The sequence below is a fragment of the Nestor notabilis genome, unplaced genomic scaffold (genome assembly GCF_000696875.1).
Source record: "Nestor notabilis isolate BGI_N333 unplaced genomic scaffold, ASM69687v1 scaffold2240, whole genome shotgun sequence".
NCBI lineage: Eukaryota > Metazoa > Chordata > Aves > Psittaciformes > Psittacidae > Nestor > Nestor notabilis.
The window spans coordinates 45,466-72,205 of NW_009912251.1; the positions used below are offsets into that span (position 1 = coordinate 45,466).

Here is a 26,740-nt window from a genome sequence, read left to right on the forward strand (position 1 = left end):
GATTGAACTGCTCTAAATAACCAAGCTCTCTTGTTAAAGAAGGTGGTCAGAACAAAATTTTCAACCATCTTTAGTATTTACTATTATGTTGTAAAGGGTGAACATTTCCAAAAAAGGAAATTTAAATATTTATGAAGGAATACAAAGTTGCAGGATGTGCTTAAGATATGTTTTAACTGTTGGAAATGTTAATGAAACACTGACACCTGGATAAAGATCTGATTTTTTTGCTTGATAAATAGGTAACATAAAAAATCTAAACTTTCAGTGTTAGTTTTTTAAGAAGTTCCTTCAGCAGTTTCACAGTCCTTTCATTTTCTTCTCCATTACAGTTAATTCTGTATGCAGTACGGGTAAGAAGGCTACAAACTTCTTTGCTTGAGTCAGTTGTCTCAGTAATCTGAAGGGAAACAGAAAAGACAGGAAATAGTGTAATTATGTTGCTAGGTTCTAAGAATTCTCCATTAATATTTACACAAATCCACAGATTTGTCCCTCACCAGTGAATATATGAAATGCTCCAAGTTTAAAAGCAACCTGCTCAAAATGTCTTTTTCATATGTCTCGGTGGAACTGAACAATTTTGAGATTTCTGTTCTCTCAAATTTAAGTGAAACAAATCAAGAGATCAGAGAGTTTTTAAAGGAAACACAAATGGCCATACAGTGTAACCATTTATAAGTCATCTCCTTAGAAAACTACCACAGGCAAGGCACCTTCCACTCGAACAGGCCTTAAACACTTCCAGGGATGGGGCAGCCACAACTTCTCTGGGCAACCTGTTCCAGTGTCTCACCACCCACACAGTAAAGAATTTTTTCCTAATATCCAATATAAATCTATGCACTTTTGGTTTAAAGCCATCCCCTCTTGTCCTATCTCTACATGGCCTCGTAAAAAGTTCCTCTCCAGATTTCTTGTAGTTCCCCTTTAGGGGCTGGGAGGCTGCTCTAAAGTCTCCCTGGAGCCCTCTCTTCTCCAGCCTGAACAAGCCCAACTCTCTCAGTCTGTCTTCATAGGAGAGGTGCTCCAGCCCTATGATCATCTTCATGGCCCTCCTCTGGACTCACTCAAGCAGATCCACATCCCTCTTGTGTTGGGGATTTGAACATACTACTCCAGGTGGGGTCTCCTGAGAGCAGAATAGAGGGGCAGGATTACCTCCCTTGACCTGCTGGCTGTGCTCCTTTGGATGCAGCCCAGGACACAGCTGGCTTCCTGGGCTGCGAGCACACACTGCTGGCTCCTGGTGAGCTTCTCGTCAACCAACACCCCCAAGTCCTTCTCCTCATTGCTGCTCTCAATCCAGTCTCTGCAGAGCCTGCAGTTGTGCTTGGGATTGCCCTGACCCAGGTGCAGGACCTTTGCATTGTTGAACTTCATGAGGTTTGCGCTTGCCCGCCTCTCAATACTGTCAAGGTCCCTCTGTAAGGCATTCCTTCACAGTATTTGACAGATACGATCAGACCAACATACTCTGGCCTACAACAGCTGATGAGCATCCCACGCTGGGGAGTACTCAAGAGTTTTTTAAGTTAGTTATGTTGCTTTCTGTAAAGAAACAAGAAATTGCCTTTATTCTTCCCAAAGAGGTTTAAAGTAGAAGACTAGTATGTATTGCAGCATCACTGCTCAACAGCCACACTTCTCAGAAACTAAACCCAGGAGACTGTAAAGGTTCATACAACCCCCTAAATTTTATCATTATATTCTTGAGCAAAGGAGAAACTGGTCATGTACCTAACATGCTAGAAACACCTTAGCCCTTCTTAAACAGAAAAATGTTATGTCTGTTTAGTCAGCCAGAACACCGCCAAATTAAAATAAGCATGAGAATAAACACCAAAATAGGTTACCAGTTCCCTGCATCGTAAGAGCAGGCTCCTTATACATGCCATATAGCCTATACAGATATAAGAGCACACTGCTGCTGAAAGGAAAAACAAGTGCTAAAACCTCACACTTGCCTAGACCTGCTTGCACAGAAGGCTTGTACTTCTTAGGAAGAGTATGGTTTTGTAGTTAGAAAGGAATAAATTCCTAATCTTATTCTGAGATAACACTATTTACCTTGAGAGAAACACATTTTCCTGTTTGTACCAATATACTTAAAGAATCTCAGCAACAATATAGCAAGATGCTATGGGGATGCTTCCAACGTTTTACTCCTTTTTAGCTTTTTCCACACCTTAAGTGACACTCCCTCAGGTCTCCGTTCTTTTTTTCTCTTATCATACCATTTTCCTCTCTGGCTTTGCTAAAGGACCAAGCTTCTGCCTCATCAATGCTAACAGTAACTAGCTGTTTCACATAATGGAAAACAGACAGGAGACAGTTCCATCATCTCTGCAGCAGATCAGCAGTAATTTATTATTGGGGAAAATAAAATGTTTGGACATGCTATCTATGCCAGGTGTAAACGAACTGTAGGTATCCCTTAATTGCAAGCTACTGCTCCAACTATTTCTACAGCTGTATTGTTGGGACAGCAACCTTTTCAGTGACATCTTGTCAAGAAGTGTTAAGAAGGAAAATATTTTGATTGTGGCTGAAAATAGAGATGTAGCAGGTTAGGTGTAGTTGCTGTAGTCATGATATTCTTTAGTTCTGTGTTTTGTGGGGTTTTTTTTATTAAGAGGTAGGAACTTAGATCTAAAATAGTAAAACCCCCATGTTTCACTTAAATTGAAAAAAAGGGAAACACTTACGTGATAAATAAATTCCTGGGCAATCGTATGTCCACCAGATGAAAAGAGCAAAAAGTTGGTAAGAAGATGTGTTAAAAGATGCTGGTTACAACACTGCTTTGTATCTGTTATACCGTGTACAGCAGCCTCCAGATCTTTGACAGAAAGGACTGTACAGTTGAAGAGCATCATTAGATGATTGTAGACTGCTTTAGCTTCTACCTGCAGGAAACAATTTCAAAGGATGTAGGATCAGAGAGGAGTAAAGGTCATACCTATGGTATTTTTCCTTTGGATTTATTCACTAACAGGAAACTGAATCCTTGGCAGAAATTACCCAAACATGAAAAGAGTTTGAGCAGGGAGAACAGGGAAGGAAGGGCTGTACACATTTCTTTCATACTGATTCAGACAGAGGTGGGCAGAATGGATTTTTTAACTTTCTTTGGTCTTGCAAATTAAGCAGGCAGGGCATTGAGCCAGGATCTGACCTTTTTTAATAATAAACGGAAATGGAGAAATTCCTTCAGCAGAACATAGTCAGATTTTTGCATTGTGGAAAAAAGAACAGAGGCTCCTCAAGGGCTCATTTCAGTATTGCTGCTACAAATCAGGCAAATCCCCATGCAACCTGGCCTCTCCTGATAAAATGTTCTGGTAAGAATGCATTTTTTTTCCTTCTTCCTTTGTTCTTTGCAACTTATGTTTTTACCTTTGAGTTAGACAATAAAAACTATTTTTTATTGGGAGTAAAAACCAGAAGATTTTGGCACCTACACAATGGAAAAAAACCTATAAGCAACTATTGCAAAAAATTACAACAATAATTCTGTTCCCTATATTAAAAATAAAACAAACTGGTAGAAAAAACCAAAATGAGTAAGTGCAGGAACAATGGAAAAATACACCACTGCAGATCCAAAGGAAAAAGCCATTTCTCAACTGTGTTAATTAGGAAAATTTGTTTCAGTCATTCACCTGACTTTGCCCTGCCCTATTAACAATTCAACATAAAATGGTCTGAAAAACCTGCTGTTCTTGAATTATGTCACCCACCCTTGAAGCCCTTGGAGACTCAGTGCCAAAGTTACTATGACCAACCTCCAAGATTTGTTCCTTCAGTGTTTCAGAGTCTAAAGGTATAAAGGACTCTAACAAATGATTGAGTAGCAGTATATTCAGTCCTGCACATATGAATGAAGACTGGTAAACAGCAAATTAGCCATCTTCTTCTTTAAATCAGTTTAGCTCTATACATTCCACTCCTGCTGATACTAAGCTGCTATCTAAAGTAAGCAGCAGGAAGACAAAATACTAAGTCATGAGTGCATGCCTTTCCGCATAAAAATACACTGCATGTAAAGTCATCCAGCTTGGCATCTGCTAGAAGTTCCCATCCTATCTTAATTCTTAACTGGTGCAGGGGTTGAGGAAGAAAACACTCTATTTAAAAGAACTGAGAGCTAACCTGCCAAAGGACAAATTAAAAGAAAAAGTAAATCTCTAACTAAAGGTAGAAGCTTTGCATGAACTGTGGGAATGCTTCTGAAGTAGCCTGACCTGTGGAAAAAATGAGTCTTACTTGAAGTAACTACAGAAAAGAATCATAATGAACTGAAATATTAGACCCCTGGGAAGAGATGAGTAATGCGTGGGCTGTCAGTGGAAAAGCTTTTTTCTCACTAAAGTTTGTCATACATTATCACAAAATAACCAACTGATAGAATAGGGGGGACACAGGGAAATAATTTTATATATGGGTCAATGTGATTTTCTTCTATGATGCTGGAGTTAGAACAATGATATAGAGATCTGCACCTACAGTCCTTCGGTTTCATTCATGCATGTTTATTGCTTGGGTGTTGCCTTCTTTCCCAACACCAACCAACCCCAGTTTCTTTATTTCACTGTAGCTCTAACATAATTCCGCTCAGCCAGCACCCTACCCCACTCCCAGACTGTAAGATATTAAAGACGAAAAATTTAAAGTGCTTGGGATGTGAGCTTGTGTTTCTAGTGCCCTCTGGGTTGCAGGAGGTGAAGGGAGGAAATAAAATGTTGAAGAATGCACTGTGGTACATGGACCACTAGATGCAAAATGAAAGTGTGATGTTTTACTAGCATGGTATACTGAGCTGCATTTTTAAATCAAACAGAATTTGTTTTAAAATGAAAGAAAACTGGAGCTGCTCAGCCAAATTTTGAATCTGGCCTTTGTCGAACAGATTGCTTGGGCCAGTTCAAACTTGTATAATAGTCTAAATTAAAGGCTTTCATGCTATCTGAATGCATATGCAGACACACAGCACTCTTCATGCAGTACAGCACATGAGGTTAGAACACCACTTCCTTCTGTGAGAAACCTAGCATATGAGGGAATATAACATACATTTTACAGTTTCATAAATGCAGAATGTCAGTAAAGATACGTAAGAGAAATCAGAATAGATGTGCAAGGTTAGGATTCATAGCTGTGTCTGAAAAGTATCTTTACTGCTTCAACTGCTGTTGCAATTTCTCTTTCCTTACCAGAAGATGCTGTAACACAGCAATGCTATGCAGTGATTAAAAAAATACCATTCCTAGAGTAGTTTTATCAGTGATTAAAAACACCGAAGTTACCAAAAGAAAGACGAGAAGGTGCTTATCTCTACAATATACTTTAAAAAGAGGAAAAATGTTTTCTAGATGTCACCAAGTAAATCCACAAAATTATCTTTCAACTTCTCCACTGCAACACAGTTTCCAGGAGACCTTGTAAAAGCCAATACCTTCTCCAGTATAGAACTTTCATTTTTCTGGTGTGCACTATTTATTTTATAGCAATAAGATAAAAGCCGACTACTGCCTTCTTATTGCTGCTTACGATCACTACATTACGCACCATTGTTTGAGTCCTTTGTTGATTTTCATTCTGAGGACAGTAGTAAAATGCCAGTAGCCACAGCAAAGCATCTGGTTCTACAGCAGCCTTCAGTAATTGTTCTGCAGCAATATCCAGCCATTCTCCAAAACGAACAACCAAAAACCAGATTTCAAAAAGGTCACTAAGAGAACTGGAAAATGACAAAGATAAAATTAAGTATTTCTTGTTATTTAACATTTTTAAATGTGTTATGTTAACTGTAATGGGTGCTGGCATGCTGGCATGAAAATAGAAATCCTGAAACTACTCTTCCATAGATATGCCTTACCTGCTAAACATACAGCCATGTACTACTCTACTGTTTGCAGTCATGATCAAAGGAGACACACCCAGTACTACTAACAGATTAACTTTGTCAGTAGGACAGAATATCCATTACACCAGCTTCTAATAAACTGTGACAAAATATTATGTATGAAATACATATCACAAATTTAAACCTTATCACCTATACTCTCCAGCTGAAGGATTTTCAAAACTTTAAGTAATATCTCAAATGCTGTATTTTAAGATACTGTTGCTTTATATTGCCTTCCAGTTTCTTTCTGTTGCTTTCCAAAGTTATTTTCTGGGTTTTGGTAATTCATGAGGAATTACATTTAGATGGACTCAATATAAAGTTTTTAAGGATATTAATCTCCCAACTCTTAAATTTCAGGTACTCTTTAATGGAAACTTTGAAGGTATTTACATCTGGGTTTCTGCATAAGAAAAAGAAAAATAGGAAGGGACCACACCTCCTTGCTGCAGTTTCTCAGTTGTACTCTTCTGAAGTGAAAATAAACTAAAGAGAAATAACGGGGAGATGCAAATAATGGTAGGCATCTCGAAGCAAAAAGTCAAACTAAATGTGGAAGGAAGGACAGACAGAAGTACAGCTGGAAGCAGATTAAGAACCAAGTATTCCTATTAAGTTTGGGAAAAGTTTTAAGAATTAGAGGTTTTTCTTATGCTTTATTCCATGGGACTTCAAGAGCTGCTGTGCCACCCCTTGTAGGAAACTCCAATAGATCTTAGAAATTTCAGGAGTTGATAAAGTTGTCCAATACCATCACATTATCTGGGGAATATGACAAGATCATAGTTGGAATATATTGCTTTATATTTAAGACTTTCTGAAAGAGTGGCACGCACAGTTTTATGGACAAAGGTGTGGTGTGTGTAGATAGTATTCTGTCCAGAGTATACTGGTCACTGATGTTGTCTACAGGTATCCCAGAAATTACTGATCCTGAAAATGATATTGTGTATATGACATACAATCTCAGGGTATTAAAATCCTATTCCTAGGACACAAATCCACCACATGGGTATTTTTTGATAAGCATGTTAACTGACATCAGACATAAGAGGTTGGCATAGAGAGAAAATAGAGTACTGAGGCGACTGTTATGAAAGTCACCACTGCTGATATTCCACAGCTTTTGGAGGGGCAGCAGGATGGCTCAGAATGCAGGGCACTAGTGATGTGTGACAAAATCTGAGAGTAAAATTCCTTAGCTAATGGAACAGGATCAGCACTAGTAAAGTCTTTGAAGATACTAGAATCTGGAAACTCAATATTAAAAACCTTTGAAAAAAACCGAACAGATGTGATTATGACCTGGGACAACAGCGTACTTATCTGACCGTAAGTCAATGCTGTGACAACGTAAGTGGATAAGCTAGCTTTGAAACCCAGTGATTTAAAATCAAAGATGGAATTTAATTAAAAGTTAAATACTGATAACAGGTAACTATACTTAGGGTAACATTGGCAGTATTTAGGACTGCAGGTGTTCATAGCTGAAAGGGTAAATACAAATCCTTAAACTTTAGGCATTAAACATTAACAAATACTTAGCAGAATAGGATTTAATTCTTGCCTAGAGAGCCTAGGCACCACTGCACTTTCAACTCACCATAACTTTCCTGTACCATCACAGCGCTGAGTATGGAGTTGCGTACCCCCCACTTCTGCCCCTGCTGCTGTTTCTGCCTGCTCAGTAGTGGTACCTATGTCAACTGTTCCACTGTCATTGCCAAAAGCAGCCCTTCACTTTCTCTGGGACTTACCCCTGCAAAATGTACATCACTTGATTTCTGATTTAAAATGTCCTATAATATTTACTGTTCACTGAGATGACTTCATGTAATAATAGTGGCACAAAGGCAATCTGTTGATTAGAAGTACACAGCACGTTGCTGGAAGAGTTACATTTGGTGTAAAATAAAACCATTTAAAAACAAGCTATACAGAGAGCACTGATTATAAGAAGCAAGAGGAAACCCTGTATAGTAGTATTTTTCACTCTGTTAATCTTACTAAGTAGAAAGAATGCAGAATCAGGAATAAAGCAATGAAAGAAAATTGTACCGTTTCCTCGTGAATATTAGTATTTAAAAACTCAAGCCAGATCCATTTTCTCTTAAACTGAGAGGGGTTTGGTGAAAACATAATTGTTCCATGAATTCTAAAGAAAGTAAGAGAATATTCTGGCAAGTACAATACTATTCAAACTACTGTACTATCAAAGCAAAGGGGGAAAAAGACCATATAAGCCAAGAGAGGGCTCGGTCACAGAAGGAGAACTTGGTGTGTTTCTATTATTGTAATACAGTGTGATAGATAATATTTGTTTTATTTGTTTATTCTGAGTTATGTGTTTCTTTAAGAAGTCAGGGTCAGCTACTGGTCACACTCCAAGGGTGGAAAGGTTTGACAAATTTCAGGGGTGAACATGTGAGACATAGCACTGAACTGCAGGTTACACAGAAAGTGAGAAGCTGACAGCAAAGAGCTTGGCCTCAGAGGGAAAACAGCAAAAAGCCTTCTCTGCCACTCAACAACAACAAAAAATGTCTCCATAAGTTAACTGAAACCAAGTGTGGAAGCAAGTATCAGTCTTCCAGGACAGAGGGGGACAGTTGGGTATCTTTTGCAAGTCTATTTGCCTAAGCATTCTATGTTTCTATCAAAATATTTCAGGTTTAAAAAAAAAACTAAATTGGTTTCTTTAAATCTAAAAGCTGTTCAACATTCTTTAGAAAGCTGACTTTTGGAGCAGATCTAAGCAAGTTGGTTCTCATCACACCTGATATGAAAGAAATACAGGGCAGCAACAGAGAGATGTATCTTCTATAACTCTTTTGATACAGTCCTAGAGCATCTACTAACAAAGCAGAATTCATGTACGCAAACACTATCATCATTATAGCAACTATTTGGGAAAAAAAAAAGGTTAAGGGCCACAGGTCAGAAACATGGAGGATCAGCTCCAACACTAATACAACAAACAATGATACTGCAGGCTAGCAGTCACATCTGTATGAAAAGAAAAAAAGAAGTTGGAAGTTTGGATGTTTGCACAAGCCTGCAAAAAGCAAATACAAATAAAATGGTACTGTTCACAACAGGCTCTTTCCAATATTAGCTGCTCTTCTGGTTGGAAGAGTTCTTGTTTTTTAATCCAGAATCAGTTTTAAAAGTTTGGGGAGAGAAATGGGAAAGTAGGCAAGTAAGCAATTCTGTTACACAGCTAGCTACTTGCTGAAATGAAAGGACCAAGATTTTATTTACTCAGAGGCTTATGGGACAGGTCTATAGGTGCTACAAACTTCAGGTTTACTATGTAAACAAAGTCCTATTCTTCAAAACAAATCTCTACTATGAGAATAAGGAGAAAATGATGAAATGTAGCCACTAAAGACTCCAAATGACATGTCTTTTCACAAAGTAACATACAAAGGACAAAAAATTAGAAAATACAATACTGCTTACCTAACATTTGTATCTTCTACCAATGCTTTGAGCGTATCTGAAATGTGTTTTAAATGTGCAGGCCAGTGTGTAGATGGCAGCTCTGAGGAGGGAGAATGAACATAAAACTTTAAATTCTACTCTGTCCAGCTAGTGAAATTAACCATATTAATTGGACATTAAAATTTGTGCAATTTGATTCAGTTACCATAAAGCATTTAAATAATTTTAAAATTTCCCAATTTTCAACAGTACCGATTAGTGAGTTTCTTAGAACAATTCATTCACAAAGCTAAGTGATGAAGTGCAGCTAGCAGTATTCAAATGAGGCTGATATACCCTTGTGTAAATGCTATCTCAATACATAATCAGTGCAGTAACATTCTCAGAGGCTCTTGTACTAGCTGAAATTATTGCTCATGACAAACTGTATCATATTGAGCAGTATCATAAAATTGCATCACATTGATCTACAGAAATGGGAAACCTGAAAAAAGATAAAGTTTGTAATCTAAAAAATCAGCAGAATTCAAGCTTCAGAGACAACTGGCAAGGCTATTTGTTGTAATATACGTATGAAAATTTTCATGACAACTACTAAAAGAATATTTTGTATTTTTACAATCTCAGTAACTTGTGTTAACTTCTAGAAAATTAAGCACCCTTTCTTTGTAATTCACTTCTGGTTTAGTTTTCTTTAAAGTAACATCTGCATTATTGTTACATGAGAATTTGTTTTTTTTCAGGACAATCTAAAACCTACCCCCAAAAAAATATTAAAAGATTATTAAAACTGATAAGTCAACAAAACCTGTTTAAGAAATGGCAAAATTTTGTATTCATGCCTTTTAAAGTTATTTGAATAGGTACACAGATCATGCAGGTTGGCTAATACTACAAATATTTCATGAAGAAACTTACCAAAAGGACGTCTGAGTAAAGCTGTTACAAGAGGCTGGTGATGGTGAGGGAAGTACGCCTTCAGTGGATATTTATGCTAAGATACAAAATCATTATTTTAAGAGCTTTCAGGTCAGTTTTCAAAACAAACCCACAATAAACAATCTCATCTAAGGTAGTAATTAACAATACAGACTGAAGCAAGAGAAAAGTAACTCTACACTTAATTTTAGGATTTTGTTTGAAGAAAGAAGGGGATAGTTAGGAAAAGCTTGCTTAGAAAATGTACTTATGTATTTTTTAACTATATGCATTAAAAAAAAATTCAGATTAGGAAGAAAATTACATTTTAATATTTTTAGGCTTTTTCCCTGTAATACCAGGTCTTCACTCTTAACATACAGAGGTTAAAAGAGACACCAATTAGTTTAATTTCATTTTCCAGTGTGAGCAGGTTCATATTTAAACTAGGAACTAATAACATCTACAATATCTGAAAGTGTGATGTGGATTATTGCCTTCTATTCAGAAATGGAAACCTAAAATTCTTAGGATCTGATTCAGCACAAGGTAGGGTAGTCACACATAACAGACTCGTCAGTTTAGCTGGGTATGTATGATTTGTATACTATGAACGTTGCTGCTTGTGTAGTTTAGAGTAGCAGCAACATACCTTTAATCATACCTTTAATCTTTCTGTTCTGCAAACATGTACTGCAGGCTTGTATAATGTGTGGTATGCATATGAAAAGGCAAATGAAACACATTTGAGGTGGACTGAAAACCATCTGAACAGCCAGGCCCAGAGGGTGGTGATCAGTGGCACAAAGTCTGGTTGGAGGCCAGTAACTAGTGGTGTACTGCAGGTGTCAATACTGTGTTTGATCCTGTTCAACATCTTCATTAATGATCTGCATGAAGGGGCAGAGAGACACCGAACTGGGAGGAGTGGCTGATATGCTGAAGGGTTGTGCTGCCATCCAGAGGAGCTGTGACAGGTTGGAGAAATGGGCTGACAGAAGCCTCATGAAGTTCAACAAGGAGAAAGTACAAAGTCCTGCACCTGGGAAGGAACAACCCCAGGCACCAGTACAGGCTGGGAAACTGGAAAGCAGCTTTGCAGAAAAGCACCTGGGGGTCCGGATGGACACCAAGTTGAATGTGAGCCAGCACTGTGCCCTTGCCGCAAAGGCAACAAATTTTATCTTGAGCTGCATGATGCAAAGGACTGCCAGCAGGTCAAGGGAGGTGATCCTTCCCCTCTCCTCAGCGCTGGTGAGCAGCCTCTCCAGCAGCCAAACCTGCAGTACTATGTCCAGTTTTAGGTTCCTTAGCACAAGAGAGACATGAACATACTGGAGAGAGTTAAACGAAGGGCCACAAACCTCAACCACTCTATGATTCTGTCATTAAGTCTCCATACCAATGACCTTAGAACTATTCTGTCTCCTTTCTTTAGAAATAATGAAGTATCCAGTAAATAGATCATCTCTTAAAACACAGAATCTATGAAATACATATATATGTAAGAAACATTATATAAAATGTAATAATTTCTAAATCCAAGAAAGACCATATTTAGTAACTCATTTATTTTGGATATATAGATGCATGCATCTTGTAAATAAAGAGAATGACACATTCTCTCTGTACTCATTTTTTGTTCTGTAAAAAACAATTAATTGAAATTACAGCAAACATATGCAGTACTCTCAGACAGACTATCACTGGTATGGTAGGACTCTAAAAGACTACTTCCCAAGTGGAATTAGGTTGATTAAAAATTAATAATCCCTATACTAAAGTATATATGCAACCAATCAGCTTGCACCAAAAATCACCATGAAAAAGCAGCCCTTAACACAGTCAGTAGTAGCCAAGACAACCTGCAGAATTACATATGGTAAGAGTATTGTAAAGTAAGTGAAAACCAGTTTTCAGCACACTGTTCAAGCAAAGCAAAAAAACCCCAATTTGCTTCCTATCATGCATATGCAGTATTTTAGGCAGGTTTTTTCCTTACATAACCCATCACAAACTGTAAAACAAGGTTCAAAGAGACAGAATGAGTCTAGATGTAGCTAGTTATAATAATTTCCCTGATGTATAACAGGAAATAAAAGTTGAACACTGGCTTAAAATATTTATCCTGTGATATAAAACAAAATTCCCAGGTGAAAACCACTGACAATTCTGAAATCATCAGGGGAAAATAATCCTGGAGGAAATTAAAGTTTCCATCAACTAAACCCATGAACTTTAAGTTCATAAATTTATGAGCAATGTGACCCAAATATCCTTTGGTCAGCTTTCACTGCCATCACAAACTTGAAGAAAATCTGCTTGTACAAAACATGGAAAGGATTATCCCAACAGTGACCTCAGTACACCCACTCTTAAATTCCTTATTCAATGACTACATAAATGGTCTTTTTTCCTAAGTAGGTCTAAACCCCATGTTCCATTTATATCTTTTTCACTCTCCCCATACATAGATTAAACAATTTAATTCCTAACCCCTGTTGCACTTTTTCATATTCTTCAGCTTTCCTTCTGCCAACCTTGTTCTCTATAAAAAGTCTACAAAGTTATTAGAAAAGACAGCTGTTTCTGACAGCAGTCACACTGCAATCGATAGTCATTCTCCTCCTACCTTGCAAACCTGTGCAACTGCCAGACATGACCTGGTTCTTTCGAAAATTTTGGGGACACATCTGTTTGCCTAGCCTTTTTTCAATTAATCATACTATAAATTCCTATGATCTTAGATGACCCAGCCAAACCCTCTTCATCTTATGTCATTAATGGGTCTACTATTCCTGAGTGAAATGCTAATGGAGCACATTATGTCCTATAAAGGGCATCCAGATACCACAAAGACAGGTGCCTTACAAACATACGTAATATTGGTACGACAAAAAAATGTGATCTGACTGATTGAAACAAAGTTAAAGAAGCAGTCTGTGCCTGCGTTTTTCCAAGCCAACTCTTAGTTAACATTATGGCTGATTCACAAACCGTGAAACAAGAAATTTAACATTGTAATATTGAAGACAATACCTTAACTAGAGCCCATGAATTAAACTATATACAAGTTAAATAGAGGAAACAACATTTAAAAGTACTTCAGAAAAAGCGGACAATAGTCCATGTTGCAAGACCAATACGTGAAGGACTTTTACCCTGAAGCAAATTTATCACCTGCATAACACGAATGGCTTTTGTGTGTGTGATGAGTGTGGAATCTTTACATGTGCTTTTCCACCCAGTTACCCCCACCTGGGGCTACACAGTGTGCTGCTAGCCTGCAGCCAGGGTGGCATAAAATTAACATACACAGCACCTGTATGTTAAGCAAGACAGTTGCAGTTTCATCCCCAACTCATGTTGCCTGGAGCTAGAAGGCAGATTCAATCACACCACTTATTAAAGGACAACGCATCACAAGTTCCAAAAAATTCCAGAATTTTCTTAACTACCTAAAAAGATGCAACTTTTTAGGTAGAACTGAAAATTTTCTTAAGTCTAAAGTGAAATCTATTAAAAGACAGGATACTTTTCAAACTTATGATTTGTAGTTAAGCAACCAAACAAAATGACAGTGTGATTTGGGATCCTAAAAAGGAGTTTGCAACCTGTTAACGAGACAAGACTTTTTCATATCTCCATTTCAAAATTTAAAAATGAGACGCTAATCCTGCTCTTATTTAAATTAATACATACAAAAATATTTCTACTTAGTTCAGTAAGTCCTGTATAGAAATCTGTGCAGAAGAAGAGACATTAAGCCGTGATACCTGAATCTTTAGGCTGGGGAAAAGCTTCTGAAAGCAAATGGTGAAGACCAGAAATTGAAACCAGTGTGTATTGCACCTTTTACCTTCTGAACAGACAAATCTGACTATTTGGTATCCTACTTCTAATTATGTGGGGAAATGAGGATGAGGTTATTATTTGTGTTTCACTTACCAAAACCCCTGCCACTGCAAACATAAAATGTGTTTATAAAGGTTTTCATCCTTTCTATCAAACACAGATGATTATATGATCATGTTCACTATACAGATAGAAACTTAACCATCAGGTGAACCAGCCCTGTGAAAATCCAGGGTGAAGTCACGCAAATTGCTCTTACATATTGCTTTCACACTATAATTTTATTCACAGGTGAAAATGTTTGAACTGAACCTTGGCATATATACACAGCTATAGGGAGATGCTATTATTTAGCTCATTATATTCAGTCACCATTCTTAAGAGCAGAATTGTTCATCGCGAAATTTCCTATCTTCTTACTGAAAAGAAACATTTAGAAATAGATCTTGACTAACCTGCTTGTTTTCATTCTGATGAGCCTGAAGGAAAAGCTGTGTAAACACCTGTATTATGGTCATAACTTCTGGAGTTCCATCAGTTTTCAGCAACGCATTCCTAAGCATAGAGAAGTGAGATTACGACAGATCAGATAATGAGTCTGCCTGTCACACCACTGTTAATTGAAATGAAGGAGAAAAAAGGTACATTGTTTGTATGCTGTAGATTCAAGTTGTGTCTGAGCTCATTATGCCTGACAAATACTAACTTCACAGGCTTTTTAAATTCTATTTTTACTTTAAAAAAATGCCACACCCCCCCACACCTCCATATGCAGCTCCTACAAATAAACTAGATTTTGTAAGTATATATAGTATAAATGCAGACACACAATTTATCCAACCAGTAGAAAAAAAAATGTAAAACTAAAAAAGAGACTACCACAACTTTATTAGGAAAATTTGGTGTCTGAACAATCTTACTGGGTTCAGATCAACTATTCTCATGTCTACAGTTAAGCATACTTGAGTGTTCTGTGGGATTGTATCCCATAGGCCATGTCAAATTAGAGAGAAAGTACAATCTAGTACAATCTCCTCAGGTACGGTACCTGACTTAAACTGTTAAATGTAACACTCCTTCTGGAGCCAGGGAAACAAGCAAGAAAAGTTGTTGATCATATTCACAAATTACATATTTTAAAAGCTATACAAAGACACTGAACTGAAATATTAAATAATACAGCTGCTGTTCAATTGCTGTGACTCCTAAGTAATCATTAAGCAATGAATCAGCAGCACAAACAGAAATGAGTGTATGCCAAAGGTGTACTTTAGATCAGTCCTTGCTACAGATTTAATTAGGAACCAATGCATTTCAATGTACTTTCACTGATGAAATCATAAAATCTGCTGTGGAGGTTCATGAAGGTGAAAGCTTTAAGTGGCCTTCGACAGGGTATAATGTAACCTTGAGCAAATGGTGCAGAAAAACACATGGGCAGCAAAGCATAATGATCTAAATCCATAATGATCTAACAGATAAGAACAGCTAATATTACTGTAGCAGAGAAATTTCACATAACTACAGGCAAATATCACTAATATAAACACAAAAACCAGCATACAGAAACTCAAGACAGTCTAGGCATATGGACTTCTGTATACTGCACATAGCAACAAAATAAGCTTCTACCTGGGATATAAACCCAAAAGGTTTTATATCCAAAGTAGATAAAACAATATTAAGACAAATAATATAGCACAATCAACTTCAAGGAAAAGAATGCAAACACCAGGAAAAGTTATCCCTTGAAAGACAAAAAATGCTTAGATCTGTACTTCTAACATAAGAAATACTCCCAAAATAAAAGGAATTTTGTGCCAGCTGTAGAAACTCAACACAGTTTCCAAGCAATGAAATACAGGTTCTTTATCAGCAGCATTCTAAAATCTCACGACTAAATCTTGAATAGTATTTTAATGTCTGCACACCTCTTCATAACAGCTGAAAGGAAGGTGTGGATATCCAATTCCTGGAAATGTTCAAGGCCAGGTTAGATGGGGCTTTGAGCAACCTGGACTAGTGGAAGGTGTCCCTGCAGGTTGAAGCAGGTGATCCTCATCCTCTGCTCTGCTCTTGTGAGACCCCACTTGGAGTACTGTCTGCAGTTCTGGTGTCCTCAACATAAGAAGGACATGGAGCTGCTGCAGCAAGTCCAGAGGAGGGCCACGAGGATGATAAGGGGGCTGGAGCACCTCCCGTATGAAGACAGGCTGAGAAAGTTGGGGCTGTTCAGCCTGGAGAAGAGAAGGCTGCGTGGAGACCTCATAGCAGCCTTCCAGTACCTGTAGGGGGCCTAGAAGGATTCTGGAGAGGGATTCTTCATCAGGGACTGTAGCAACAGGACAAGGGGTGATAGGTTTACACTTAAAGAGGGGAAGTTCAGGTTAGATGTAAGGAAGAAGTTCTTCATTGTGAAGGTGGTGAAGCACTGGAACAGGTTGCCCAAGGAAGTTGTGAATGCTCCATCCCTGGCGGTGTTCAAGGCCAGGTTGGACAGAGCCTTGGGTGACATGGTCTAGTGTGAGGCATCCCTGCCCATGACAGGGGGGTTGGAACTAAATGATCTTGAGGTCCTTTCCAACCCAAACCATTTTGTGATTCTATGATCTGAGAAACATCTCATCCCTTTCTACCAAATGGAAAGGAGGGAAAAGACTTATGTAGTCTCACGTTAATTTTAGAAAATATTTTACATACCATGCCCCTAAATAAGTCAAGAAACTTGAACATATTTTGCCAGCCTATACCATCATATACAGCCTCCAGCCTAAGACATTAGTATACGCCTGTTGAAGTCATGTCAATTTTCACGTGCACTTGTCTTTGGGAAAGACCCTGGTCTTGACTGTTCAGAAAATGTTAGCTGTGCTCAGACACTGGACCACAGCAGAGAAAGGACTGCCACAGCATTAGCTTGCCAAGTGGTTTCACTCTCAAGAACAGCAGGCTACAGTTCCTGCAGCAAAGACTCTTCTGTTTTGCCTGCACAAACCTAAACATATACACAGACACACAAACACAGCAAACATACACATCTTTCTTTCTTAAGAAGGAAAACACTTTATGCACAAAGAATTTCAGTCACTAAATGTATTTTTATCAAAACTGTAATACTGATAACGCTGGCAGTAGACCTACTTAAACAAAAGGATAAAATGAGTCATCAAGTGAAGTAAAGCAGCTGCTGAAATCTGAGTACAAAGTATCGGAAGCCCTCATGTGGTAAACAATACATAATGTAAAGGGGCTACATTGTAAATGCAAATGTTTTAGCTAAATTCCATCTTCATACTGGCATGGGACAAACCATTTCAGCATTTAAAAATTTCACCTTAATACCATATTTCAACCAGAAATATCTATTGAAGTACAAAATAAATTTTAAACTTCAAAGGCTAAAATACAGTGTAGTCAACTGTATCAATGATTATTATAATATAGCTTTTATGTAAAGTTCACAAAAGTTTTAACGTTTTTTTATTATTTGCAGTGTACTACATGGAAGTGGACACTAAGGCATGCAGATAAAGATAGCCTGAAATTTTATTACGTCCCAGGTTATAATACTCCTTCTTGTCATGAAGAAAACCTCAATGTTTAAACTGGTCATTCGAAACAATTTCCACTATAACTTCAAAACTTACTTGAAAATTTCATTAACAATTCTGAAAATGGCAGGATGGCTTGCTGCTTGTGGCTGTTGGTAACAAATGAAACAAAATTAGTCATTCATAAGAAACAACTCAAACATCTGCCACTGTATTATTTACATGTTATTATTTACACTGTATTATTTAACTCAGGGATACCATTACAATGCAATTATTAAACTCTAATTCTCAGATCAACTCTTACTAAACCCTCAGATTTTCTTAGGATTAGGTTCTTAAAAATAACTATGTCATGGAAGGAGATCCACAGCGATAGCAGGCAGGTCAACAGCTGGTAAATGCAAACACCTGGGATACCAAGCTGTTTATGACAACAACCACTGAAAATACTACGGGTGACAGAAAAAACAGGTTGTTGCATGCAGTTGCTACAGGCAAGAGACAGGGAGCGCGTTTACAAAAAGCTTTTCTTCTTCTTCATGGACAGTCACTTTTGGATGTGCTTTGAGATTCTTGCTACACTTTCAAAATTAAATTCCAGAAAATTATTTTATGTTATCACTTTGTCTTTAATAGCACACACATTTTGGTCCAAGACATTTTTTTCAGTGTTACCTTCTGTGAATTTCAGAGTTGCTAGTACTAGCTAAATATCTCAGCACATCAAAATGCACTTTTTTTTTCTAAACAACTAAGGCTTTTTATCACACTAACACACATAAGACTGTTATAAGTTGTTGCATTAATCATGCACTAGTACACATACTACTTTCTAATCCCATATTCTTAAGTTCTAACATATATCAGGCTTTTATAGAGCACCAAGAATAATGAACTATTTACACATTTCCCAAAGTATATTTTTCCTAACTCACAAAACAAATTCACACTTTGTGTTTCTCAAGTTAACACCTGCAGACTTGATAAAAATATAGCTCTTGAACAATCCAGAGTAAGCACATTCAACAAAAAGCATTCTATAAACTTAATCATGCATGGAAGAAATAGTGTTTATAAATGGCATTTAATAGCCTTATGTACCTGACAAACTATTAAAAAAACCCCAAACTTTTATGCATTTGTTTCAAACTAAAAAGTACTAATAGAATTTTTTTTTTCTGCACACAGGAGGAATGAGGAATTTATTCTATATGATCCCTATATGATAATCAGAAAATAAAGAGACAACATTTAATACAAACTGTCTAGAAAAGCTTCTTGTTTCTCACAGTTGTGTTTAATCTTTGCCATACTGCAAACATTAGATGGCACCTCATTTTCATGTTTCACCACACTTTTTGTTTGTCACATAGCCGTAGCTAAGTTGTCCTGTTGAACGTGTGCCATCTAGTGCTCGAGAGCGTTTACAGCCGGCTTTTTGGACGCGCGGAGAACAGCATGCAGCTTGTTGCAAGGCTGACCTCCAAGCTCCCACCGTTAGAGGCAGGGAAAAAAAGACTGGCTGGATGAGACAAAAGAGAGACAAGGGTATTTTTCGGTTTTGTGGTGGGTTTTTTTTTTGTTTATTTGTTTTGGCTTTTTTGGGTTTTTTTTTTTCTGTTTTGTTTTTTTAATTAAAAATTTTAATTAAAAAAAAGAGGAACTTGGGCTACACAATCTCCAGAGGCACCTTGAACCCCAGCCATTCTGCAGTTCTGAGACACCCCACCTACTTTTGTACACACACTTCTATGATGAGGTACCAACCCACTGTTGTTAAGATATACTGAACATAAACCAGAAATGGTCCATCAGCACAGTGCCATACATATCAAGATCAAATCTTCTGAACAAAACAAAAATAAATGTACTGTATGCAACAGTGAAAAACTCTCCACCCTTTCCTGCCAGACCGCAGGAAAGTCACGGTAGTACTCACTACAAGAAACTGCAGCTAATAGCTTCTAGTATTTAATCTACACTACTGAAATCAATACGAATTTCAGCACCGGTATTCAAAGGCGAAAACAAAAACCAACCAACCAAACCCACCTCCCAAAAAACCCACTGTTATCTATTTCCACAAGATTTTGATCAATGGACTACATGGAATTAATCTGCAAGTAAGAATGCTATCATAGTGCAAAAGTCTCTAAAGCACTCTGCAGATGTGCCTGTTGTGTAGCGGGACTTGAGCAGGCAGCACAATTCTGCTGCATCCAACAGCAGTTCTGGAGTTTGGGAGGGATGATCAGTTTCAGAAGGGATTCTCATAGCGTTTTCAATTGCTGACATTATCTCCTTATTTTTTCAAAATAAAAAGGCATTTTACATTTCAATAGTCTTGTCTGTGACTATGCAATATTTTCCACAGAAAGCTCAGAAAACCAAACATACTTTCCAGGAGCTTATTCCATCACTTTGAAAACATGCAAAACATAACACTAAATCAAAAAGATTCAAACACAATTGGAGCTACATGTGTGATATTATGATTACATATTTTAAGAGTGTGTGCTCCTTCAGAAGAAAAGAAACCAAAAACAACACTGGGATTTTTGAAAGAAATAAAACAGCTAAAACCAGGACAATACACTCTAACATAAACTATTACAAATACAAGTTCTATAGAACTACACTACTCTTGCATTTATAGTATCAGAAAGAAGAATCATAGAGCAGTAATTTATAATACAAAGCCAGAAATGAATAAAGAAATAATAAAAATACAGTTGTATCTACAGGAAGCAAGTAAATGGCACAAAGAAGAACAGCCTAATAATCATACAGTGCATTTTATTCACATCATAGAATGATCTCTAAAACAGCCACGATTGTGAGTAAACATAGGATCCTGTGCTCAGGATCACACAGCATAAGATTTGAGGTAGTACACCACAAATACGAGATCTCTTGACTTCCAGACTCATATGCACTTAATTCTTTTCTCATACCAAATGCCAAATGTATCTCTATTTTGAAGCATGCACTTATTTTGAAAGCACAAACATCTCTTCACTGAGGTTTAAAAAACTCCTGAATTCACCAACACGATGAACAAATTAGTGTGCATTGTTTCAAGAATTCTACAATCATACAGGTTTTGAAGACAGGTAATACTGTGGGAACTAATTGTAACCTAGCTGGAATGTATTACAAGAAAAAAAAGCTGCTTCCTTTTTCCCCCATTAATGCCTGTTTCATCGGCACAGTTCCCAATGAAAGGTGAGCTTGGAACCAGCTAGACTCAAAACTTGGGGATAAAGCAGAGGAAGAGGTCAGTGCAAGGGCATGGGAACCAGAGCAGTCTCCAGTGTGGTATCCTGTCAGGCAACAAGGGAGTCACCGTATCACCCACCAGAACTGTATTTGCTCTATAATGCTGAAGAAAAATAACAGCAAGGGAGACCCCGCAGGGAGAGCTTTAACTGCAGAGTATAACATAATTTCAGTGCTGGGCTGGACTTGGGAATGATGGTAAGGTGGAAAAACAAAACACAGCAGTAACAGATGTTGATAAGGAGAAACTGGCCAATTTTAGTCCCTATCACCCTATTGCACTTTTCTTGCAACATAACTTTGGAATAAATAAAACCACTTTGGAAAGCTATCTAAGAACTGTAAGAACTAAGAACACAAACTGTAGTTGATACTGATCCATTCACATCTCTTTTTACATACATGTGCTTTAAAAATGTGTTTATACACATACCTATGCATTTCTGGTAAAGCATATAATTAAATATGTGTATTTATTTAAATTTAAGTTGATAACACACATACACATAGGAACCCTGCAGTTACTTCAGAAAAGAAGACATCTACTCACCCACCTAATTCTAAGAACCTAAAAAACTATTTGTGATGGTCATTTCACTTGTTTTTATTACTTCTGAGCAACTATAGAATTTCCAATATTAATTCCAGTTTAGCTCCAGACCCACAAGCCTAATAGCATACCATATAAAACACAAGTTAGTGGACCATCACACTACAATTACTCTTGGATTTAAAAATGTAAGAGTAGTGCATATCAGGTTTCTTTCACAAGTGTGGTGTTTTACAACTACCTGGGTACCACAGAATTCTATGAGGTTTACATAGAGTTTGGTTACTGTTTGAAGATAGAAATGAAATTATGAAAGAGCTTATTGTAATTTCATTCTTATCATATACTATAATCAAATCACTAACATATTTGTGCCTATTTGTGCTCTAGAGGTTTTCCTCCAAATGGGGGGGGAATAAAAAAAAAATCAGGTTTTGTCTTTTTATTACCATATCCATAAGGCAAACAGAGGTCAAATCCTACAAATAATCCAACTGCCAAAAACGCACAACCACGTTCCTAAATAAATATTCACATATCTTTCTAGCAGGCTAAATTAATCATACTCTCAGTTTCAAAGTACTGCCTGATCTAGTGTCACACAAGTATCTTTATAGTACCACATACAAGCTGTACAACATATTAAATATTTAAGAACACAATTTCTGGATCAAATCTTTTTCTTCTATACTGCCCCACTTAAGCTACTAATCCTTTTGTTTTTAATTGGTATGCCATCTCCCATGTATGCACCCTCACTCTTATCTATGCCTATCAATCAGCAACATCCATCTTCTAACTGCTCTGTTCTTTATGCCTCCATTCATTCCACTCCTTGTCCACAGGATGTCCTCTCTAAACCAGCATTCAAAGTTGCTGCACTGGTCTTTCCACTCTGTGGATATCTTATTTTGAAAGCAGACTCTGGAGCAGAGGCAAGTGAGGACAACCTAAGTGTGGCAGCACAGTAGTGTTCCATTATTTTTGGGGATCAGGATGTGAAGACAACAAATAAGAACATTGTTAACAAACAACAATAAACCAATAATCAAAACAAAGATTTTACTTCTCCTTATGTATAACCGAGATACTTCTATTTTTTTTTCTTTAGCCATGTGTGGTACTATATGCTCTATTCAACTCACAGTGTATCTGATACAGAAAAATGAGGCACAGGCCTTGTATATACCTCTATCTTCTAGAATACCTAGGTCCCCAGATGGCATACAAAGTCCTGTTGATGCCAAGCATTATGAGATTTGCAAGTATAGTAATGGATTCCTAAAATGGAAATCTGCAGATTCAATTAAAAACTTAAGAATATTTAAAGGCATCATTCTTTTCCTATCTACACTGTACATACTCTGTAAGCAGTTTCATAGGCTGAAAATACATACTGCATGCCATTTTTTAGTCCTATTTTATGAAAAACATAATTTAAGTGCATAGCACACATGCACTCTAATTAAGAATTAAAGTTAGATTTAGTGTTGCAAACTAGCTCCTTATTTTGGAAAAGGTATTGTGTCATGTTTTCTTATCAGAAAGATTTTTAGTGCACTGCATAAACTGCATTTGAAAACGAGTTACAGTTTAGCAAATGTTTTGTACTAAGTATTTTGGTCACACTGCAAACAAAATCAACTAAGCAGTCTATAATATAATAATATACAAGGAATTTCAATTGTTTAAACTGCTAAACTCCCATGGGCATGAAGACTGAAATAACAGATTTAAATCCTCCCTGGCCAAAGTTTAGAATTTTATAAGACAGAGGCAGGTACTAGGCACTCCCATCACTGGATGAAAACTTTTTTCTCTTCTACCAATTCAGTGTAAAAACTAAATATTTAGTGACATTTTTAAGACCCCAGATTTGCCTTCGTATTAGCAAAGCTATATGCCAAATGATAGCTATCTCCCTCAAATATGCTGAGAAATTTGAAACTCTGTCACTTCTGAAGCATGACAGAGCAGTATCAAATGCACTACATGTTGCACATACCAGTAACGAGTCTTTTATGACACAAACCACTTCTTCCAGTGAATTCAACTGTATGGAAACCAGCTGGTCTAGAAGATATAATGTGGCTTTTTCAAGGCTTGGTAAGTGACGAAGCCACAGGCTGAAGACAGCAGTTTCAGGGAGGGAGATCTTCTTCCTGGTTTGGAAAGAAAAATACTGTTTCCCCATAGAAACTGGAAAGAAGACAAAAATGGTTTTTCGTGGTTTGTTTTTTGGGTTTCTTTTTCAAGCACACTGGGGAAAAAGAAGACACAAAGATCAACCTGCGGCAAGAGAAAGAAAAATCTTATTTACTGTACTCTGTTCAATATCAAACAATAACCGCAAAGAATGACAGGGGACCACCAACATCTACAAATGAAACCTTACCACATGTCTTTAAAACCTAAAAACTTGGTTATGATGGATGCCAGCAAATGGAAATGGAAGGTTTAAGTCTGAAGTTCCCTTCCTCTCTAGAGGAAGGTCCTGCTCCACACACCTGTGCTCTTCCAAACCCAGACGGCTTCCTGTAGACCAGTCTGCTCAGAAAGTGCCAGCACCTGACAGATAAGCAGGAAGACCCTGGATAGCATTACTGCTGTCCAAATCAAAGCATTATCTGTCTTCACAGAGAAGCAAGTAGAAAAATAAATGAGGTAAAGGCAGCTAAATCTTCAGCCCACCAACAGTGACCAGAGCCATTTAAAAGAGAAATGGTTAAGAAGGCAGTTGTCGCTTCACCTAAAGCCTTCAGGTATAGCTCAGTTGAAGTACAGTGATGTATCACTAGGAAATAAAAGGCACAGTTTATTTTGAGACAACACTGCAATTTGCTTGGAACAGCACAATTGAAAATACACTAAAGTAACCACCCAAGAGGAAAAGATATCACAGCACAAAACATCCTGGAATATTTTTTACAGCTATCATGGTAAGTGCAAATTAAAATGTTAAAAACAAACAAAACCCAATAAAGAACAAGAAATATGTGCCTCGGTCTTAAATCAAGTTAAAATTGAAAAGAATTAAAATTAGGATGGAGAGTACACGCAAACTAAAGCTTCTGATAAGAAAGATTTAACACCATTTTGGGATCCATTTTTCAAGGTATGTATTTTGCCATACATTCGTTTAAGTATCAGCCCTCACAGCCTTCCATGACTACCCTTGCAGATGGTTCCACTGGGACAATGCTCAGTTCTGTGGAGCACTGCAAATCCCAGTATCTAATACCCCTACTTCCTGGAGCAGGCTTCAGCCATGTTCAGAAAGAAAACAAGAGTTCAGAACACAATGACAGAGGTAAGGAACACAGAATTCAGTTGTTAAAGTGGAAATGAAAAAAAACAACATTCAAGCACATTCATGATAAGATCATGTAAGCTTCAGTGATAGGCCAGGAGTATACCATGCAAAGCCTCTATCTGCTTTCAGGGAAAACATACATTTCTGTTAAGGGCTCTTAAAGAATCACTTAGTCAAGAGCCATTTGAACTGAATAATTTTGGCTCACTGTGATAAACAAGTAGCCCTGAAGTTAAAGAAAGGGACAATTATTTCAGTCAGAAGAACATTTTATGACCACCTAAAGGATTCAGACTCTCATCATGAAGTGGCAAAAGTACATCATGATGGACTGCCCATTGGCTTACTGACATCTGTATAGACCACTGTCCTGGGTTCAGCTACAGCAGTCATTTTTTCTCCTTCTTAGTAGCTGGTGCAGTGCTGTGTTTTTGACTTTCAGTCTGGGAACAACGCTGATAACACCGATGTTTTTAAGTTGTTGCTAAGTAATGTTTACTCTGACCAAGGACTTTCTCAGTCTCATGCTTTGCCAGAGAGGAGGGGAAGCCAGGAGGAAGCAGAGGCAGGACACCTGACCCAAACTGGCCAAAGGGCTATTCCATACCACAGCACGTCATGCCCAGTATATAAACTGGGGAGAGTTACCCGGAAGGCCCAGATCGCTGCTCGGGTCGGGCTGGGTATCGGTCGGCGGGTGGTGAGCGGTTGTGTCCTTTTCCCTTGTTATTCCTCTTATCATTATTACTGGTAGCAGTAGTGGTTTGTATTATACCTTAGTTACTGGAGAGCTGTTATCTCAACTCGTGGGAGTTACATTCCTTCGATTCTCCTCCCCATCCCTCCGGGAGCGGGGGGAGGAAGGAAAGGGGGGGGAGTGAGCGAGCGGCTGCGTGGTTCCAAGTTGCCGGCTGGGTTTGAACCACGACAACCACCTATGCTGAACCTGCAAACTTCCTCTGAAAGTTTTCCAAACTGTGTTACTGCTTGTGCATCATGCCCAGTCTGAAGCCACAGAAGATGGACAAGTGAAAGACAGCTCTCTCTTTTTTGGGACATGTATTTCACCATAGACTTTCACATTCCTTTTCCACGTATATTCCTCAACTTCTAGTAACGTGTACAAATTAGCAGTTGTGCTTTTCCACTACTTATTTTTTTTTGCTGGATTCCTCACTGGACCAATATAACAATTTTTATTGGAACATCTCAGAAATTACAGCGTTGAGTACAGAGAAAGCAATTAAAACTTTGGTTAAAATGGAGACAAAGGGATAATTGAAGTGTTTCACAAAGGACCTTTTCTAGTATTAAAAGAGAAATTAGATCTATATAATACAAGCCCTCAGCTATAATTTGAATAAACCAACTCTCAACCAGAAGTAGGCTGTGCTTTCCCTGTCTTTCCTTTCCTGGCATAGCCAATCTGCTGATGCAGCTTCACTCAGCTGGTTTTCATCAATACTGTTTTATCAAAACGGTGGGTTTAGTGGCAGCAAAATAAGCAAAGTTATATTTCACAAATTGCTCCTCTCAGACTCATTAAAAATAATCTGCTGAAACCTGGGAGAATTTAAAATCTTGAGAACAAATTTCACAGGAAAAAAAAGTAAGATAAATAGAAAAGCACTCAAACATAATGATGTATCTTGTGCCCAGAAAAATAAAGGTGGGTCTCAAAATATCAAGTTAGGAATGTTGATAGACTTATGTGAAAGGTAAATCACACTTCTATGAAAAGCAATCAGATCTTTCACAAAATTCTTAAAATTAATTGAAGACTTTGACGTGCATTTTAGAGAAAAGGTGGGACAAAGTTCCAGTCAATATTTAAAGCTGTTATTCCACAATTTTCACATCAGCAACATAAAATTCTGCTTTGGCCTACAACCTGAGCTCTGCTATTTGACTGCAAG

At 37.6% G+C, this 26,740-nt stretch overlaps 1 protein-coding gene across 1 annotated transcript in view; it reads right to left on the reverse strand.

The window, feature by feature from the left end:
* Positions 1 to 256: 256 nt before the first annotated feature.
* FANCC (Fanconi anemia, complementation group C) overlaps positions 257 to 26,740 on the reverse strand; it is a gene marked incomplete at its 5' end in the record, with an annotated part of 30,983 nt that continues 4,499 nt past the window's right edge. The window contains 8 exons of the mRNA XM_010018439.1: positions 257 to 400; positions 2,709 to 2,909; positions 5,572 to 5,743; positions 9,374 to 9,455; positions 10,274 to 10,349; positions 14,584 to 14,683; positions 17,776 to 17,828; positions 23,517 to 23,673. Coding sequence (XP_010016741.1) covers positions 257 to 400; positions 2,709 to 2,909; positions 5,572 to 5,743; positions 9,374 to 9,455; positions 10,274 to 10,349; positions 14,584 to 14,683; positions 17,776 to 17,828; positions 23,517 to 23,673 — 985 coding nt within the window. The remainder of the gene's footprint in view (positions 401 to 2,708; positions 2,910 to 5,571; positions 5,744 to 9,373; positions 9,456 to 10,273; positions 10,350 to 14,583; positions 14,684 to 17,775; positions 17,829 to 23,516; positions 23,674 to 26,740) is intronic.